This window comes from Mirounga leonina, unplaced genomic scaffold (genome assembly GCF_011800145.1).
Source record: "Mirounga leonina isolate KUSES-001 unplaced genomic scaffold, KU_Mleo_1.0 Mir_54, whole genome shotgun sequence".
NCBI lineage: Eukaryota > Metazoa > Chordata > Mammalia > Carnivora > Phocidae > Mirounga > Mirounga leonina.
Window position 1 is genome coordinate 4,532,761 of NW_023270812.1, and position 20,959 is coordinate 4,553,719.

At 45.1% G+C, this 20,959-nt stretch overlaps 1 protein-coding gene across 1 annotated transcript in view; it reads right to left on the reverse strand.

Annotated features, from left to right (window-relative positions):
- The window catches only part of LOC118001791 (solute carrier family 22 member 2), a 30,499-nt gene extending 15,672 nt beyond the window's left edge, over positions 1–14,827 (reverse strand). The window contains exons 1-4 of the mRNA XM_034991936.1: positions 13,750–14,827; positions 11,819–11,922; positions 6,227–6,381; positions 3,658–3,826 (exon numbers count right to left, since the gene is read on the reverse strand). Coding sequence (XP_034847827.1) covers positions 3,658–3,826; positions 6,227–6,381; positions 11,819–11,922; positions 13,750–14,160 — 839 coding nt within the window. The 5' untranslated portion in view covers positions 14,161–14,827. The remainder of the gene's footprint in view (positions 1–3,657; positions 3,827–6,226; positions 6,382–11,818; positions 11,923–13,749) is intronic.
- Between the last annotated feature and the right edge of the window lie 6,132 nt (positions 14,828–20,959).

Consider the following 20,959-nt stretch of genomic DNA (forward strand, 5'->3'; position numbering starts at 1 on the left):
GCTAAGTGAAATAAGTCAGAGAAAGACAAATACCGTACGATCTCACTTATACGTGGAACCTAAAACAAACAAAGCTCATAGATACAGGGAACAGATTGGTGGGGGAGGAGGTGGACAAAATGGGTGAAGGGGTCAAAAGGCACAAACTTCCAGTTACAAAATAAATAAGTCCTGAGGATATAATATATAGTATGGTGACTATAGTTAATAATACTGTATTGCATGGGGCACCTGGGCGGCTCAGTCAGTTGGATATCTGCCTTCAGCTCAGGTCATGATCCTGGGATCCTGGGATCGAGCCCCGCCTCGGGCTCCCTGGTCCGCGGGGAGGGGTTATGGTATATGGGTTTTTCCTCCTTCACCCGCTGACTTCTATTCAGCCTTGTGCAGGAACCTTGCAGGTCCCCTCTTCAGAGAGTTCCCAGTGGGACTCTGCAAAGCAGGGGTCAGCTGAATATCCAGCCAGCCCTGTGCTAGAGGGACGAGAAGCAGGTTGGCTGGGGCTGGGCACGTGCTGAGAGCTGATAGCTGGGCTGCAGGGCTGCTGGTGGCAGGATGCAGTTCCGTCATGGGGGAAAGCAAGAGCTTTATGTGTATTATTCTGACAGCTGATTTCTCAAAGAAGGAGGTAAGAGTTTGAGGCAAGCTGGTGGATCTGGGCGGACACAGGGAGCCCCTGGAGCTCCTTGAGCAGGACTCCAGCCACTTGGATCTGTGTTTGGAGACCACTCTTGGAGCGGCTGGCTCAGGGTTGATGGGAGGAAGGGGGACTGGCAGGATGGAGGTAGCAGGGCTGGCCTGGTGGGAGCTCTGGCCTAGAGTCATGTGGGCCATCACTCTGGGAGAGAAGGTTGCTCTGAGAGGTGGAACTTCAAGGAACTCGGGACAGAAGTTTGTGGGAGTGCAGTGGAGAGAGGAATCAACGACAACTGATTAAGATTTTTCATTAAGAATGGAAATGTGGTGAGCTCAGCCATAATCAATCCACAACTCACAGAGCCATCCCTTCTGCTATGACACCATAGGGCGATTTTTCTAGATCACATTTGGTGCACAGGTTGAGCCCGGTCACCCACACCTCAGGAAGCAGGGTCAGTTCAGCCAGGTGTTGCATGAACTGAAGGGCCAAGAAGGTGAAGGATTTGGGAACCAGATCCGAGAAGACGGGAACCATAAGTGGCTAGTCTACAGGTGGAAAGTCTGGATGGACTCTCAGAAGCATATCCAGATAGTTCAAGAATTGCCCGGGAGAATAGAAATTAATTTTTTGAAGCTCTAAGTGCAGAATTGGGAGCCCTGGGTACACTTGCCGGGAATGTAAATTCTGGCTCAATGAGAAGTCTCTGGAACATGAGCTTTGGGTTCTACAGTAAAGTGGCTTGCTTGATGATGAAGTAGGAGCTAGCCATTAACAGTGTTCAAGCAGACGCTGAATAATCATCCCCTGGGGGCGTTGCTATGGGGCTCCGGCCCTGGACAGGAAGCTGAGCCAGAGGGCCCCTAATGTTACCTGCCCTCAAACAGCTGACAGCCTACTGGGACAGACGGACAAGTCCCTCAGTGTCAAGTGAACAGCTGATCTCAACAAGCAGTAAGATATGAGGGTTACAGAGACGTGTGTGTAATGCCACGGGGCAGGGGACAGTGGCCCCACCAGGGCAGGCTGATCAAGGCCAGCCTGCACAGAGTCCCTCCTCCGGTGACTGCCACATCCCCTCTGCCCCCATAGCTCCTGCCTTCTAATCATGGCACCCCCCCTCTCTTCTTCTGTCCTGGCTTCTCATCCTTAGCTTGCCTTTTCAGGATTTGGTGTTTTCTTGTGATCTGCCCCATTTCCTTCCTCTCCTGACTCTGCTCATTTTCTCTGAGTGATTGCCTCCATCCCGTAGCTACAACAAAGACAGGAATTTTACTTGAATTCCTGATCCTTACGTTCAACCACGCCTGGCTATGCGCACGTTCATGTCCTTTCCGAATCTCCAACTTCGGCATGTCCCAAGCTCACCTCATCCTCCCACCTTTCAAACCCACTCCTCCTCCTGTGTTCCTTACCTCTGAACGGTGCCCCCAGCACATACACACAAACCTCTGCTCCACTCACGAGGCACCTCCTCTCTCTAAACCTTCACATTCAGTCTCCACCAACCTCTGTCATTGCTACCTGATGCAATGTGTTTACAGTTTCCTTCACTTGTCTTATTTCAGGCCCTGTCCTCTCTTGCAAGGATTATGGCAATAGTTCCTTGCCTAATCTCTTTATCCCCACTCTTCCCCCCAAACACCTGTTTTCTACTCTACATTGCCAGTGATGTTTTAATGATGGTGGTTGCATCATGGAGGTTATAGATTTGTAAGTAAATTAAATTTGATTCTATTAAGTAAAAATGGCAAGAAGGAGGGCTCCAGAGGTGGTCAGAACTTGGATAATAGGTGTGTCTTTTCTGTTGTGCTAAAGCATCAGGGAAACAAAACTGTTGAAAGATTTTGAGGCAGGAGAGGGACACGGTGGAACTGGATTTTAGAAATGAAACTTGGATTGGAGGATGGAAGAGCAAATGTTGAAGAAACCAGGAAGAGTCTATTGCAGGTGTGGCGTCAGAGACATGAAAGAGGAAGAGTGGATATGGGAGGGGGGTTAGGGTTAGTCTCAGAGTTTGACCAGCTTTTGGAGGAGAGACAGGCTTCCTGGGAAGGGTTGAGATGCTTAATTCTTAGACAAGACGACTATGCAAAGAACAGGTGGATACATCCAGAAAGTGGTTTGTTGCATGGTAGAGGGATTTGCTTGATAACTCAGCATTCCTCTTGCTTTATTTCGGGCAACCTCACTTTAGGGATTTCTGATAGTTTCTGCTGTTTCCACTGCTTCCATGGTTCCCTTGGCAGTGGTGACAAACATATTTCGCAAGCCCTGGAGACTCTGATTTGCATGGTCTGTCTGGGGTGTCCTATTGGCCTGATCTGGGAATAGGACTGATGGGATTGATTGGAGATGCCTGCCTTGGGCAGGGACATGAGGAAGTGGTGACCCGGTGCTACACTCCATCTTCTCTTACACTAAAGTCTCCTCTGAGCAGGGAGAGAATAAGAATACTAATATTGTCAATCTCTGCCAAGGGCACCACAGTCACTAGAAGTTAATTTAAACACCATATAAATTGGGGTGCCTGGGTGGCTCAGTGGGGTGAGGGTCAGACTCTTGATTTCGGCTCCAGTGGTGACCTCAGGGTCAGGAGATCCAGCCCCTCATTGGGCTCTGAGCTCAGCAGGGAGTCTGCTTGAGATTCTCTCTCTCCTTCTCCCTCTGCCCCTCCCCCACCTCACATGGCCTCTCTCTCTCTCTCTCAAAAATGAATCAATAAATCTTAAAAAAATAATTTATAAAATTTAAAAAAATAATAATAAATAATGTGAAAAGACATAAATCTAAAACTCTTAAGCCCAAAGTAGAAGGACATTTGATTTCTAGAGAAGAAGACAGATCGAAGCTCATGTTTTTCTTTTTTTTAATCCTGAAACATGGACCTGGACTTTTCATGAAAGGAAAGAGTGAAGGACACGTTGGAATTTGGAAGGATAGTGTGATTAGGGGAGGCAGCCTTTTCAGAGAAATGAAATAGTTCAAGTTATTTCCTTTTTTGTTCCAAATGGACTTACCAGTAATAGAGCAAGAAGCAGATGTTGGGCAGAGTAACAGTGAGCTGTAGCCACCTCCAGTGAGGAAGCACATAGGCCAGCCCAGCCAATGCCAGGAGCCCCGCGGTGAAGGCCACTTGGTAAACAATGCCCACCGTTCTCCGATAGCTTAGCCCGACAAATTCTGTAACTGCAGAGAGAACCCAAATGGTCAATGCAAGTCAGTAGGACAATGGCTCGGCTGTCCAACTTTGGGGAAACGAGCATGCCAACCTCGAAAAAGAGGCCAAATTCTAGAAGTCTTTTAAATAGCTTTCTGAAAGATTTTAAACGTTCCTTAGGGCCTATTTTGTTATAATTATTGCTGTCACACTAATTAATCTAAGATCTTGTAATTCCACATTGGGTGGGGTGAGAGGCCCGCCATTGTGAGCAAAATGTGTGATTTAGAGAATAATTTCAAGGGCAAATGCAACTGGATTTCAGATACATGCAAAAATTTTTTTGAAGCAATCCAAAGTTGTTTTTATTTTTTTAAATTGTTTTTGCCTTTAAAAAAAAATCCAGTTGTTTTTATTTGCAAACTTTTGATCTAGGGTAGTAAGGCAATGGTAATTTAAGTCCTGAATAAATGGATCAAAGATTGACTTGAGACTGTAGGTGGTTTTTATAAATGAACATCTCAATACAGCTCGTTCTCTTATATGAGTTAAATATTTTCTTGGCAATCCCGATAATGGGTATAAATGGCTGGGAAACCTGGTAGTGGGTTTAGTGGGTTTCCATACCGATTGGTCAACTAGTACTGTCTTGCAAGAACTGATTTTTAAATTTCCAGGAATTTTGCAAGGTGGTTATTAAACCCATTGGTATCTTAAAGTCAGTCATGGTGGGAGTATTTGCAATTTAGAAATCAGACAACACCAAAAATCAGGGCTTTTTGTTTTCTAAAAGCCAGGTTATCAGCACACCACTGCATGTGGTAGAATAATCAGCTTTGTCCCATTCCATGACTGCATCTTGACAGATGTGTGAGGTCTGTAGTACATGGATTTAGGGGATAGTCATTTCTATATCACAAACATACTAGAATTTAAATTCCAGCTATTCCATGAGCCACAGACCTTTGGCTTTTAATGTTTAGTAATCATGTTAAAGACTTCAACTATTTATAAACCATATAGAAATGCCCTCAAAAGGTATTTCTATATATTACTGCAAATGATCAAAAAGTATTTAAAACAAAGTTAAGCGAAAGTCTGTAAGTGCTCAATAAATAGAAATATTTCGACGTGGTTGGGGTCACGGACGGGGGCTGGGGGTCATGGGGCAGAAAGAGGTCAAGCAGCAAGGTGTACCTCAAGGACAGTCAGAGGGACTGGAGAAGAAATTAATGGGCAGAAGGCTGAAATTTAAATTTATACAATTAAATTATACATATTTCTACATATCATGTGTTCTAAAAACCAAATTATTGATTGAATAACAGTACATTAATAAATTACTTCACTGCCCACATATAGATTAAATGTCTACCAGGACAGGGCGCCTGGGTGGCTCAGTTGGTTAAGCGACTGCCTTCGGCTCAGGTCATGATCCTGGAGTCCCGGGATCGAGTCCCGCATCGGGCTCCCTGCTCGGCAGGGAGTCTGCTTCTCCCTCTGACCCTCCTCCCTCTCATGCTCTCTGTCTCTCATTCTCTCTCTCTCAAATAAATAAATAAAATCTTAAAAAAAAATAAATAAATAAATAAAAATAAATGTCTACCAGGACAGCACATAATAGCATCCAGCATCTTTCTTCTGAGTTGCAAGTTAACTTTACCAGGTACAATTTTAAGCACACATATTCTAGCTCCCATGGGTAACCAGGGTTTTATGATGGTGATGGTTTCAATTTCAAGGCATCCATTTCCTTTCATTGGATGCTATTTGACTGTTGCCAAGGGAAAAGAAAGATGGAGTTCATTCCCAAGATCTGATTAGGATGCTAATTTTTCTTAATGTGGCTTTAAAGATGCTCTGCTGTTAGGATTCAAATATTCTCCTATACTTCATGGATCTTCCGTGTAATTCTGGCTGCTAGTGAGTGGGATGGAAAGATATTCCTCGTCAGACAAGTGGCTGGGGAACTTAGATTCTCCACAGTGCTCATGTTCTCCCTTTCCATGTATATACATTGAGGATAACAAGAGATTTCCTAGAATCCATTTATGCAAAGCAGTGAAGTCCCTTCTAAGTCTAACATATCTGTCACCACTGAATTTTCCATGTGTAGGCCTGGTAGGCTAGATTTTCTCTGTGTGTACCACCCCAGGGTACAGAAAACTTTTCCCTAAGAAGCTATATTAGAATCTGGATGGCTTGATGTTTACCCTCATTTCTGTCTTCATTGTTTTCTTTAGAGGAAGAATACAGAATGAGTGGACTGAAAAGATGTTAGAAATCCTTTTGATACAGAAAGAAAAAAAAAATCTCTCAACATTTTCTTGAAGCTGGATCCATTTTTTGGCAAGCCCCCTCCCGTCTCCTGAGGATTTTGGCAGCAACGTGGCTTTGTTCTCACAGCCATAGCCACGAGCAATTCTTACTCAGGATGTAGCCTATTAACCAGCCTGCCTTGCTGACCAGCCCCTGGATCAAGCGGAAAATTAACACCCATGTATAGTTTGGGGAAACAGCCATGAGAACTCCAGATGCAGCATTTATGAGGATCGTCACCAAGAGGCAGAGCTTACGGCCAAACCTGCAAGGAGAGAAACAAAGAGAAAACATAGAATTAGATTAGATTCATGAAGGTTGTAGAAAATGGCGCGGGAGTTACGGAAATCTTAAGGGGAGCTTAGCTCTGAATTATGCAAACTCAGGAGGCTTGGATTGATGCCCACCAAAAGAATCCCTGACTTCAGGTTAGTTTGCTTCAGGACTTTTCCCCAGGGCACTCTGTGAAAATTCTATGCACAATGAGCCCCATTCACCCCAGGGCTAGAGAACCTTCTCAGTCCCACACTGTGGAGGGTATTCAGGCAGGGGGTGATTCTTCCAGGCCACCCAGTGCTGAATGCCCTAGGGGCCCGTCTGGGTCTTCCATCATCGTAGGAGCGGGGGCCTTTGCACTAACAGTCTCAACCAACTGCCCACCCAAGAGTTTTTGCTTTAGGAAAAAAAATTCAGTGTTTAATGTACTCCCCCATCCATTTTCAACACTGCTTTTGGACTTTGTGGTATTTGCATGTCTCCATGGAAAAGGTCTCTGGTGTCAGCTGTGGGGTGGGAGTGGGGCGTCTTTGTCCTGGAGTATCCCAGCAAGATAGCTTCCACACCTTTGGTCTGAGGGACTTGGTTTTCATCAGCTGAGGGACCTAGAGAGTGTCCCAGGACACAGAGGAGGGGAAAACTTAGAGACCTGGTTGAATTTTGGCTTTATCACTTAGTATAATGTCAGCCGGTTACTCAATCTTTCTCAATTTCCTCATCTGGTAAAGACCTATCTATCTGACCCAGTTGACAAGAGGATTAAATGAGATATTACACGTAAAGAGCTAGACACTTGGTCTCCCCCATTTCCTGCCTTCTGTTTGTAAGGCAGGCTCTCTGAAAGTTGACTTGGGACAACTCGTTCATATTGTCATCATGTTATCATGTCCGCCTTGTTTTGTTCTAAGAAACACCCTAAATGGCCGTTAATGGGTATTTTAAAGATTCTTCATAGAAAGTAGTGTTTTATTTAATCTTTTCGTATCTACTTCAAACTGAAGAGTCATGAGCACTTTATGTCATTCACTTTGCACATTCGATGGTGGATGAACATTTTTTACCAGCCGTTCTGCTTGTAGGCATCTGTGTTCTAGTGTCCATTTCAATATTAACTGACCATGTAAAAATAATCTGCAACATCATTAACAATTATTTGGGATGTGAATGTTTTAAATCTGAAATTTAGAGATTAAGCAGTCTCATGAGTAATTAATGTAAACTGGTAAAATTCTTAAAACCCTCTTTTGGCTATTCAGTTCTTTTTTTTTTTTAAGATTATTTATTTATTTATTTATTTGAGAGAGAGAGAGAGCATGAGAGCGGGGAGGGTCAGAGGGAGAAGCAGACTCCCTGCTGAGCAGGGAGCCCGATGCAGGACTTGATCCTGGGACTTCAGGATCATGACCTGAGCCGAAAGCAGTCACTTAACCAACTGAGCCACCCAGGCACCTCTGGCTATTCAGTTCTTAATTCTCAGTTAATGGTTCCCCACTGTAAATATCTGCTTCCTTGGCCTTTTTTTAGAGATAGAAAGAGAGAGAGAGCGCCTAAGTGGGGAGAGGAGCAGAGGGAGAGGGACAAGCAGACTCTGCGCTGAGCACAGAGCCCAATGTGGGACTCCCATCTCACGACCCTGAGAACATGACCTGAGTCGAAACCAAGAGTTGGATGCTTAACTGACTGAGTCACCCAGACACCCCTACCTCCTTGGCCTTTTATTCAAAGTCTTCTAAAGTCACATCTCAACAAAGTATTTTAGCCTTTCTTCCCATGTTCTCCTACCAAATCCCTTTCTTTACCCCTGAGGAGTTTATAAACATTTGCTCAGGGGATAGCTCTCTAGCTTCCAAAGTTGACTTGGGCATACCATAGTAGTCCTGCTCCTGTAGATGGATAAAATCCTGTGGATAAGAGAGTATATTTACCTTTGGAAACTCAGAGCATGGAAACCTTCAGAAAATCAAAGCTATGATGCAAAAAAACTTTAGTGGGGGATATGTTCCAAATAAGGACATAATGTTATTACAAAAATATGGCATGGCTGAAAGAAGTTTGGGAGATCTAGGATAGTGGTTTGAGACTTCTCCCTGCAACAGAATCATGTAAGTGATTAAATGAAAAATAAAGAGCTAGAACAGCAGAGGGGGGTGGACTCCAGTGCTGCTAGCTTCATAAATCCATTGGCTACTTACTACTCAATGTGGCCCAAGCCTCATCTGCATCACCTGGGAGTGGTTAGAAATGCAGGGCTCACTCTAGGCCCCACTGGATCAGAATCAGAGTTCTAACAAAATCTGGGTGGTTTATATGCACATTAACATTGGGAAGCACTACTTTCATTTCACTGAGTTTCCTCATCTGCAAATTGGGGATAAGAAAATCATTTTTAAAAGGCTGTTTTGAACCTAAACGACATATAACACATCTGGATGCCCAATATGGTGCCTGGCACATAGTTGGTAGTAGAGAGCTTGTTTTGGAAAGTTTCACATAGTTGGGTAAGTTTGACAATGACCCACTGGGACTTTGATTCTGCTCTGATCTAGTTCCATCATGAAATATAGACAGTGGGTGCTGGCACTTGAGAGCTGATTATTAGGCTTTCAGAAAATTTTCGAGCTAATTGTTGAACACAGTCGTTGTTAAAAATTACATCATACACTTAGGTAAATTATATTAAAAACAAGTGTAATAAATATGCAAAAACATTGTTTCCTAATTATTTCACCATGTTTGATGATTATCTATGCTCGTGAGATTATTTACTTGTGTCCTTTGTATCTGTACAGTGGAAATACTGGAAAATGGTGCATATTTCTAGCCAACTCTTTGTTCAGTGACCTCATTTTTTGGTAGCTTGAAATGACCGTGGTGGGAGTATGTACACCACAGAAATCAGCAAATGCTATACATCAAGCCTTTATCCCTCAGAAAGCCAGTCATTGAACTTTTATAAGCATGCCACTAAATACAGAGCTTATAATTACTGATCAGTGGAGTAACAAATCTGGAATTGGTGAGAGATTACTTTTTCGTGTCAGGTGATACTAAAAAACATTCTTTAGGAGGTTTGAATGATGACATAAATTAGACATATTATAAAAAGTTTGTTTTCAAATTCTCTAACACATGCCCATTCTTCCTTCCTCCAGTCCATTTGCAAACTGACCTTCAGAAAGCTGACATGGTGTAAACCTCCGTATCCTTATTTACAACCTTTTCATAATATCCTTCTGGTTTTCTTTTAAAGCTACCTTAATCAACCGCTGGTTCTTATTTTTCAAAAGCATCATAGAAGACAATCTATTTTATTTAATGTTGGTTTAATCTGTAGCATAAAATGAGTTTCCTTGAGATTCTTGTACCCTTGTATAAGATCTGAATATTGTCCAGAAATAGGCATCAAATATACAAAGATAACTTGCCTTTTCTTTTTCTCCCACTGGCTGTTGTCTTATTACCCACTCTCACATGCATACCTGAGTAGAACAGAAAGGAAGAGACAACAACCACCCAAACTTCAGACAACTTAAGAAAAAGAAATGGAGGTTTGGATATCGTTTTTGTGGGGAAGAATAATGAGTAATCAACTTTGCATAGGAGATTTCAACAATAGGAACAAAATAATGAGGTCATCCAAGAAGGTGGATAATTGACTGAGGATTGTAAATCAGGAATGCACTGTCAGTGGGGAATTATAACCGGTCTCCTACTCCTTGAGTGGGATGAGAGTAATTAACTCATTTATTTAACCAGCTGTGAAGCTCAGCCACCTATTTGCTCACTTCCAGCTGAGTGTTAGTATCTCTGCCTTACAGGGAACGAGGGAGCGGAGAGGGGGTAAGGAGCCGATGGGCCAGACAGACACACTGGAGCAAGGCAGACTCCAGATTGTCCCTCGCTGGCAGCTCTCCTGACTTACAGGGTCTTCTCCAAACCACAGACCTCACTTGTGGGGCAAGAAAAATAAAAGCCGATGACCTTCCTCTTTACCTCACAAGCCTCCCACACAAAGGAAGATCCTTTAAACGAAGACTAAGCAGACAGTTACAGAAGTGGTGTGAAGGATGGAGCTGCCCTGTGGCTCAGTGGCCTCAACTGCCTTGCCCCCCTCCCTCCTGCTGCCACAGTGGGGGCCCAGGCTATGAAACTGCAGATGCCCCTGGGAGAGGATAGATTAAGTTATTGTTATTAATCTCTAACTCACTTACAAGTTTTCCTCCAGCCTGATGATACAGCATAGTCAAAGAAAATATTCGATTTACATTTAATATAATGCTCATGGATTTGGGTTTATTTGCATCACAGATATAGTTGGGGAGGGCAACAAGCATAAAGTGTATTTGGCATTTATTTCAGAATTAAATATATATTTATATTTTGTAATAAATATAAATTTATTTTGTAATAAACATAAATATAAATTTATTAAACAGATTAGACTACATATATTTATTCTATAGTTCTATATCCTGAGCTCATGGGTGACTGGTTATTAAAGAGAATGATACTGTCCAAACAGTTAAGCATGGTGCCTGGCACATGGACAATACCCAATAAATAGTATTATGAGTGCTAAAGTATCAACTATAAAGCAAATTTTTCTGTTCATTTCCCTTTTGAGGACTCCTAAAAATATCTAATTGGCCATCAACCTGGTAAAGATGCCTGCTATATAGAACTTTCAGCACTGAGAATCTGGGATTACAAAGTGATGGATAAACAAGACATACAGGCACCACTGGATTCATACAACTCACTGAAGACTAGCTCCCTGAAGACACAGACCATCTAAGAGGACCATTTGCTATATGTTCTATACAGAGAGGTCCTTTCTCATCTCTCTCCAGGGACACTGACATTATGGAAGTGGATATTTACATCTGTCAGTGTAGATGGACCCAGTTTCCCTTTTACCAGATCATATCCTGGGTTCCACACCTATAATTACATCTGGCCCCAGGGCCCCAATTCAGTACTCCTACAATGCCAAGGACCAGACAGGGACAGCCACAGGGAGAGTCTACACTGGCTCTGGGTGTAGGAGAGGCAGGCAGAGGAGGGAGAGCTCAGGGCCCTGCCGGCTCACAGATGGGGGAATGATGATGAGGCCAATGAATTGGGAATCACAAAAAGGATCAAGTCATCTATGACTCTCCCTTCTGACCCTAACCCACAAGAAAAAACTGCTGCCTAAGGTAGAAATGTTCCTCTATGGCCCCAGGGAATTGGAAAATAGTCACATCGGTCGTGCTCATTAAAGCAGCAGAAGAAATCTCAAATTGTCAAGACAACTGACATGAGGCCAGGAAATTGTGGTCTTTGTGCTTGGGGAAAGGATGCTATTCAAGCAGGGGCAGGTGAATCCAAGTGCTTCCCGGACCTGCAGGACTTCTTAAATTCCACCACATTCGCACAGCACCTACCTGTCTGCTAGGTAGCCGATACTCACAGCACCGATAAAAAATCCTACATTCACAGCCGACTGAAACAGGTCCAGCATCCAGGAATCAGCACACACTAGGTTAAACTACAGAGAGGCAAAAGGTTTCCCAGGTCAGGAGAGAAAACAACATCCTATTAGACACAACTCAACCCAGGGAAACTCATTGAATATTCCTTGCGTTGAACTGATGTGGCTGAATGGCATGGCGATAAACCAACTGTTTCTTGCTTATATGAATTTTCTTTACACAACTGGAAGACTTGTCCCATAATCTATTTAGCATTCCCTCTGGAAGTATGTCATTAAGCCAAATTCTGTTGTTGGCTAAATCAGCTGAAATCAGGTTTCCCTTTCTTTTTAAATATATATATATTTAAAAGATTTTATTTATTTGAGAGAGAGAGAGAAGGGGGGGCAGAGGCAGAGGGACAAGCAGACTCCCCACTGAGCAGGGAGCCCGATGTGGGCTCTATCCCAGGACCCCGGGATCATGAGCCAAGTGGAAGGCAGACGCTTAACCCACTAAGCCACCCAGTGCACCCCGCTACTTTCCTTTCTAGCTTTAATACACAGAAACAAATGGGTGTGTAAATAGGATATAAATGCTGCCCTAAGGAAGGTGGGCTGTTTAGCTTCTCTTTGCTGTCTCTTTAACAGTAGGGGAAGCAGGAATGTCTTCGTAGGCTGTTACATTTGCTCTCATTTGGAACAAGAGGCAATGTTGAAGGAAGAACAGGTGCTGGCCTGGAAGTTGGGGTATCTGATTTCCAGAGCGAACTGCTAACTCTCTCACTCTGTGGCCTTGGGCAAAATTTTTCTCAGTTCTGGGCCTCAGCTTCCTCATCTCTGTATGAAGGGATGAGATTAAGCCATGCTCTATAGCCTCTTAAAATTGTACGGTGTTATATCTATGACCTGGATCTATGGTTTCATGTAACTATTAGACCATTGAAGAAAAGCTCCTCTGCCTAAAAGTCTGTTCATACAGAATGTCTTCACATTATCCAAGCCGTCCTTTTCTTTTTTTTTTTTAAAGATTTTATTTATTCATTCGACAGAGAGACAGAGAGAGAGAGGGAACACAAGCAGGGAAGTGGGAGAGGGAGAAGCAGGCTTCCCACAGAGCAGGGAGCCCGATGCGGGGCTCGATCCCAGGACCCCGGGATCACGACCTGAGCCAAAGGCAGACGCCTAACCGACTGAGCCACTCAGGCGCCCCCCAAGCCGTCCTTTTAAATTAAGCCAGGCAGCTGGCTGTCTCTGGAGTTTTAGAATAATTGCATCCTCCCATTTTGCTTTGTCCCGAATAAAAGCAGGTCTCCACTTTTTTTTGTTTTGTTTTGTTTTCTCTATATTCATTAAGATGAGTCTTCATAATTAGATGCTAATGTCGGAGTTTTTAAGAAAGGAATAGTGCCTTAAGAAAAGCTCCAGCCCCAGAAGGTTTTATGCAAATGTTTTTAGCAAATCAAAGAGAGAAAAACAGCCATCAAGAGAAAAACATATCCTATCACAGTGAGGCAACGTTCAGGTGAGTTCCATGAGCTCCCAGCTGTCCATCTGTTATACAGCTGCCAGAATGGAGGGCTTTCAGGAAAAAAGAGGAGGCTTGAAAATTTTCCTTTTCCTGGAATTATTTCCAGGAATCTGCTATGCTTTTGCTTGTTTCTTACCACTGAAACTTGCGTGCATTGGAATCATTCTTGTCAGAATTTGATGAGGTTTAACTACTTCACTCATATTCCAGACAAATAAGAGGCTGCATGTTTTTGTTGGAAACTAGGACTTTATAAGATTCTCTGAGTCCAAAGAGCATGTCCAGACAGTGTAAGAACTGGGCCTTGCTGGCTTCTTCCTTAAGAAAAGCTACTCTATTGGCTTTTTCCTAATGCAAGTCTTGCACTCACTTACCTCGGTCACGATGGACGAGCCCCGCGTGTCGTACACCCAGCCGTGGCGACAGGGCCCCAGCGGCAGGTGGCTCCTGTTGGTGGCCAGGCCTGCCAGCGGGTCCACGCAGCTGAGGGCGCTCCGGTTCCAGTCCACCTCGTAGCCGCGGCACTGGCGGGGGAAGGCCTCGCCCATGGCCCCCGGGCCGGGCACCGTGTAGTTCAGCTCGTCCGCCAGGCTCCAGCCGCATCGCCGGCTCAGCTCGGCCACCCCGGGGCTCAGGCAGCGGTGATCCGGGGTGAAGCCCAGGAAGACGATGCCCACGTAGATGGGGGTGAATGCTGCAGAGAGTAGAGCTAAGAGGAAAAACGTCTGTTTCTGGAAGAAGTCAAATTCCCCTATGTGCTCTAGAATGTCATCCATGGTTGGCATTATTACGAGAGGCGGGAGGAGTCCCGATGCTTTTCCCTGTGCTGGGTACGAGTGTCCCTGAGCCAGGCCGTGGCCAGCTCAGCACAGCTCTTGACCAAGAGTCAAAGGGAGGGAGGGAGTTGACTTTAGAAAGGGACCAGCCTTTGATCCAGACCTTTACTTGCTCGGGCTAATTTCCAACCATGCCCTCCTCCGGGGGATGTGTGTCCTGCTGATCTCCTGCAATGCCCGGAGCAAGGAACAGGGCCAGATGTTGTGTTCGTTGTAACCCCGCTCTCGGCAAATTTGTGCGAACTCACACCAGCACCGCAAACAAGCCGTCCTCTGTATCACACAGGGAGAAATCGGAGAGCGTTCACGTATCGCAGACCTGTTAATCTCTCCCTGGTTAACTCAGTGTCCAGGAAACTAATATATTCGTATCTCACCCACGCAGCCAACCTTTTCTCTAAGGTGCTACAGAGAACGCACACGCATTTGGCTTTGCTGCCCAGTGTAACGTGAATCATGGTCTTGGGTCAGAGCTCTTGTCTGGATTCAAAACGGTTTGCAAATTCTACCCCTGGCCTCATTCTACAAACAACAGCAAGTTTTTACATTGGGGATCCCATGTTGTGGCTGCTTGTTTTGATTTTTTTTTTCTAGATTTCGTAATTCTGCTTTTTAAAGACTTTAAAGAATGCCAATCTGGCATTCTTGCTTTACAACCCTGAAGTGTCCTTCCTTGACCCATTTGTGAGGAAAGAAGAAAATGTTCACCCCGCACGTACAGGTCAAGTGAAAATGCAGGCAGGAGTATCTTCATTCTTCTTTGGTCCTAGATATTTCTGCCCGTGGTCAGAGATGCCCCTTTAGAATGGGGTTGGGTGCATCTAAACACAAGACAAACAGCCCGTCTTTCCTGGTGTGCAAAAGGATCCTTACTACAGCGGGAAGCTGCCCCATAGAGAAGGTGACCTGTGGATATACCTGCAAATTAAAATACCAGAAATTTAATCCCGTTTTCTTTCTTCCTTTTCTTCCATTGACCAGCCAGTGGGTAGGATAGCCCGGGTCTAAAAGTAGTCGCTCCTAAGGATCCTCTTCCTTGCTGCAGCTTCAAGCCCCTTATTTTCTTGAAAAAGCAAGAAGCAGGTGCCTGTTGGTCTCCTGTCAACCTCTTTTGCACCTTCATTGGCTCACAGGGGTGCTCTGCTTAGTGGCATCAAGCTGGGAGGATCTCTGTGTCCCCCGGCCCCAGTTTGCCACTGGCTAAGGGAGTGGGTTCAGACTCTGTAGAACCAAGAGTTTGGGGGAGTATTTCTGGCACAAAGGTATAATGACAAAGCTTATCCGCAATTACACCCACTGGCTATGCTATAGAAAACAAAACAAAACCAACAAGAAATGGATGACATATCCAAGGCCAGGGGTAGGCTGCAGGGAGCAGGGATCTCATCTTCTGGAAACACCAGACTTCTGAAAAGTTGTGGCTCATTCTGTGGCCATTATAGGTGCCAGGAAGCATTTATTAGAGATGAGGCTGTGGCCCAGTGTGGCCATGAATCTAAGATGTGTTCCAGTCCGTGCCTGAGGAGCTCCCCGGATGCAGAGATAGTTTTCAAATAAAAATTAAAAATCATTGATAAAATAAAGGAAAGATAAAGAAATAGTGCCAACCAGCAAAAAGATAAGGCAATGTTAAACAAGAAAAATGTACATTTAACTTTTGCTTCCATGGAAAATAGAGTAGGTGTACTTTTCTTTATTCTTCCCACTGAGTACAGTGAAAATCCCAGGATACTATTTATGAAACAGTTGTAAGAGACGGAGCAGTGGAAAGAAGGCCGACTGGCTAGGGATGTCTGGGACCAAAGACACAGTGGTGAGTTTCCTCCCTGGGTTTTCTTTCTGCTTCACATAAACCGACTGGGTGCTGGAGAAGCCGGCAAGCCAGAACTACCAACGGGCATGGACATCAAGAGCCCTAGCTAAAGCCTGCTCTATCTAGATTCCCAGGAATAAGTGCGAGCTTTTTTATGACCACTGTGGGCATTTCGTCCCTCTTTTAAGTGTTTTAGTCAGTCTCTTGTTAACTTCAAATCGTGTTTGTCTCCTAAATGTCTCTTAAAATCGTCTTAAAAGAATGTCAGAACTCCATGCAACACAACATTGCATTAAAAGTTGCTGTCTGCAATCCTGCAGTGTGATCTAGTCATCTGAAAAAGGATGCGGAGCACCAAGAACATAATTCCCTAGCTGGGAAGAACAGGCAGGGACCAGCTACCACCTAGACCGGCCTCTATCAAATGTATGGATCCCTCAACAAGATCTTCAATACTCACAGCCACTCAGCCTTGGAGGCTGCCAGCTTCCCTGTCCAGCATTTCTAGTTAATAGGAAAGTTCCATCTTAGATAACACTGGTGCCTGTCCCTGTACAACCTCTCCCTGCTCGACCTACTTGTCCCCTCCAGGATGACCAGAACCAGGACTCCTTCCTCTTCGAGGCGACACCCATCACATGGCAGAGGTCTGCACTGTTGCTATGCCTGATGTGAAGAGGTTGAGGTGGTCTGTGCTTCCTCCTAGGAGTCAAACATGACCAGCTGTGGCTTTGGTCTTAGCACCACGACTTCTGCCTCCGGCCTCTTCTCTGATCCCAGGGAACTGATGACGGAAACCAGAGGTGGACTTATCGAGTGCCGTTGCGCGTGGCCGCCAGCATGGCATGGAGCAGGGGGACAAGGGAGCTCCATCTCCGGAGCACATGCTCTGCTCCAGGACGTCTTTGAGGGGCTGTGTTCACGTGACTTCTCTCCTATAATCCGAAGAACATCCCTGTGTGCTGGATGTGAATGCTCCTTTTTCACAGATGCAGATACTGGGGATCAGAGCATTATAGGAACTTCCTCAGTGTCAGCTAGCCAGTTAAGGATGAGTCAGACCCTGAGGCTAGGGTGCTCCCTTCCTCTGCCTCCCCTCATTCACCAGAAAAGCTGATAGAGTGAACTCTTAAAAAGTGACCAAGGTCATGACACTCGACTCCAATCCCAGGAACCCAGAGGTGGTCCTGACTGCCTCTTACTAGGACATTTTACAAACACCTGCACCCTGGGTTTGACTCATTGACATGATCCACTTCAAGACACCAGATCTTTATGCCCTGAGCAAGAGTGCATCAGGTGAGAGGCAAGATGAGTGTTGTTTGCCAAGGAGAAATGATGTTGAAATTCACTACGAATTACTTACAGTAAACAATCAGATAAGGAGAAGGTAAGAGCTCAGATCCCTTACAGCAATCGGTTTGCCTGTCATCAACAATTTTCTATCGACTATGAGCACAGGGGCAAAGCCCACAGCATGGCCGGCATAACATTCATCCTTGGCAGGTGACAGGCTAGACTCCTCAGCAAAGACATAGGCAGTTGAACAACTAGAGAGAAACCACAGAGGGGGATGCGGGGGCATAAGATAGAGCTAACTCAGAATTTACAATTTGAATCTGGTCTCTTGTGCCCCTATCACTCCTGTTTGGGGGGAGTTGGTGCTTACATACTCACAAGTATGATAAAGGCTAATCTGATCCTATGGTGAATGACCATCTAATCCACATAATCTGATGATTATTGTAATTAATATCGGAAGTATTTCTCAATCTTTATCAGGTTCCTTTGCAATGTAAATAAATATTGTCCCCAGGCTGCTATTTTCAGGAGGCACAGAGCAAGGTGGTTGTGTCTAGACTAACTTTCTCAGTTCTCCCCACTGGAGGACAGGAACTGGTTCAGGTTAGACTCCTACCCAGCAACAAGCCAGGCCTCCGGTCCTTGGAGGACGACAGGGCAGAAGCAGGTGACCCATCAGCAAGGGAGAGGGGTGTCTTTGGTCCCGTGCTACGCAGGATGGCTTTGACATCTGATACAGTGAAAAAGCAGGATGTGGTCTTGGGTCAGTGCTTCCCTTGGGTACGTTGAAGTCTACCCGAGACAAGGATGACTGAAGGCAGATTGTCTCACAGTGACGCGTGTTGTGTGTTCTCTATGTGGCTCACGGGGATAATGGCAGGAGGCCAGGTGGGGCCAGGAGGGGTGAGTCCACATAGCCCGGACTATGGTCCAGCCTTGGCCTAGAGCATCTGTGTCATCTGGGCAGGCTCCTAATTTGTAAACTGGTGACTGTACCCATGTCAGAGAGCTGATGAGGAGGAACACACAGGACTGCTCAGCATAGTGGCTCACAGTGGTCTGTGGTCACTCGTGAGACCTTCCTCCCCGTCTCTGTCCCTCCCTTCTCCCTTCTTTCTCTCCTCCTTGTGCCCCACCTTGTCTTGCACTTGCTGGTGTCTTCTGCAATTCCCTGCTTCCCATCTACATCACTGCCAGCTGGTTAGGCAGAGGGCCCTGTGGCTAGGCATGGTGGCAAAAGATCTGCCTTGACCCAGAACATCCAGGGGGAAAGGACCTCAGAGCACATCAGAACAGCACCATGCTTACATTCCTCACAGACATCTGTCCCAAATAGTTCCAAATAAATGCTTCCTATGTCAGGTGAGCCTGGTCTATTATTGGATATTATGGATAGCTGGAAAGATCTTCCTCATATTGTATCAGAATTTGTCTTCCAGAATCTTCCACGTACTTGGACATTATTCTCCCTTTTGGAGTCAGGTAGGTTAAGTTAAAACTTTCCTACATAGAACTTCAGAGACTTAAAGATAACTTTCTTTGACCTTGGCCTCTTCTCTCTTCTGGAGTAGATCACCCCATTCCCACAGAGCAGGTATTCAATTCTCCCCACTCCCAGGGACAGCCCTGAGGTGCGCTATAGCTCCTTTCTTTCCTTGACATGCTGCCTCAAGGACCCTGCACACAACTCAGTTGGTGGCCGCCTAGTGTGCTCCACAGCCAGGGGGGTGCTTTCCAAGCACGGATGGGGCCGATGCCAGCAGAGGAGGTCATTCCTCAATCAACCCACTGCAGTTACCTTCCTGTGAGGCTGGCTATAGGAGGGCTGGTAGGAATTCCCTTTGGGCTTCCTTCATTGATGACATCTTTTGTTTTGTTTACCTTTATTGGTTCTCTTCCCTACAAAACGATGGCCCTGTGCTTATTTCTTTTAAGCACGGAAGTCAGAGTCAGATGGGCATGAGATCAGAAGGACTTTGCCAGGAGGGCTCCCTTCCTCCGGTAGCACCTTCTCGCTCCCCTTGCAGGCTCAGCCTCCACACCCACGCTAGCAGCTGTTGGCTTCACAAAAGGCCTGGACCCTGTGCTCTAAAATATAAGACATATGCTTGACACCGAATCACAAAGGTAACCCAACAGACTTCACAGACTTAATTTGAAGAGCCACAGGGAAACTCATATTTTAAAACACCCAGACAGTTAAGTACTCGGTTTCCTTCCTCACAGACAACACTTGTCTTTAAAGGTTGTTTTATTTCTTATGTAAAATTAAATGCAGAGTGTTGATTTGGCCTTAGGCTTCCAGGTCAGGTTGAACATGCAGCTTCATGTTTGGGCCTTCAGGATTCAGAGCTCTTTGATCTGGCAGCTCAGGCCTCTCACACAGTTTTGTTTGCCAAAGCAAACACCTGCTTAATATGCAAATACAATTAAAACTTTCATGGGTGTTTAACCTCTCCAAAATCCAGGAAAGAGTGAACTTGGTTGGACTGCTTTCTTCAAAGAGATAGTGAAACCTGTTGAGATAGAAGGAACACTCTTTAAATGTTACATGGAATACTACTAGAGAATGAGAAGAGGCTTTAAGATTTTCATTTCCATAATTCTCAGCTTTTATTTTTTTAAACTTTGGGTTAGTGACAAGTTTCCTCCTTGACCAAGTTATTGTTGCTTAAAACCATTTAACCAGAGCACTGAGGATAACAGCTTTTGTAACCTCTCATTTGCTTATGATGTGGGAATTTGGACACAGATGTACATGCAGAGTCAAAGGGCATACATAATGCTAATGTCAATTAATCCCTAACTGATTAAAAAAACGGACAAACAACACTTCTCAGAAACATCTTTTAACTTAGAGCGAAGCCATAAGCTTTGACCCCGGTGCCTGAGGTCAAAGAAATCTGGTTAGAGAGGACAATATAATGAGTTAAGGTGAGGCATACTGGAGTAAGGGTAGGCCCTTAATCCAATATGACTGATGTCCTCGTAAGAAAAGGAGACCCAGGGAGAAGGCCACCTGGAGTCAGAGGCAGAGACTGGGTGCTGCCATTGCCAGCCAAGACTGTTAGCTGCCTCCAGAAGCTAGAAGAGGTGAGAAGAATTTTCTCTTACAGGTTTCAGAGACAGCATGGCCCTGTTGACACCTTGATTTCAGACTTCTCATCTTCAGGGCTGTGAGGGAATCCATTTCTGTTGGTTCAAGCCACCCAATTTGTGGTACTTTGTTATATTGGCCCTAGCAAACTCATACAGCTAGCCAAAGGGGAGGTATGGGATCCATATGGCAGTTATTCTCGGTCTATTTCATGTACACGAGGACCTGATGGGTTTCTCAGAAGTCTTCTGTACCCTCACAATTACACTGTCTCTGCTTCCAGTGATGGAGCCCGAACTCTTCCCTCCTTGGCTTGCCCCACTGCTTCCCTTAGTCATGTCTCTGGTTAAAGAATGGAAAGAAACTAGTGGTGCCCAGTGCCTAGACTGACAGAGATGACATATACGTCAGGGGACTCCCTGGGTCATGCCCTCCAGTGTCCTCCAGCACCATGCAGGCCTGCTCTGCCCCACTGTCCTCAGTCTTTCTCCTCCACCGTCCTCCACCTGACCCCCACCCTTACCCCAGAGCATGGA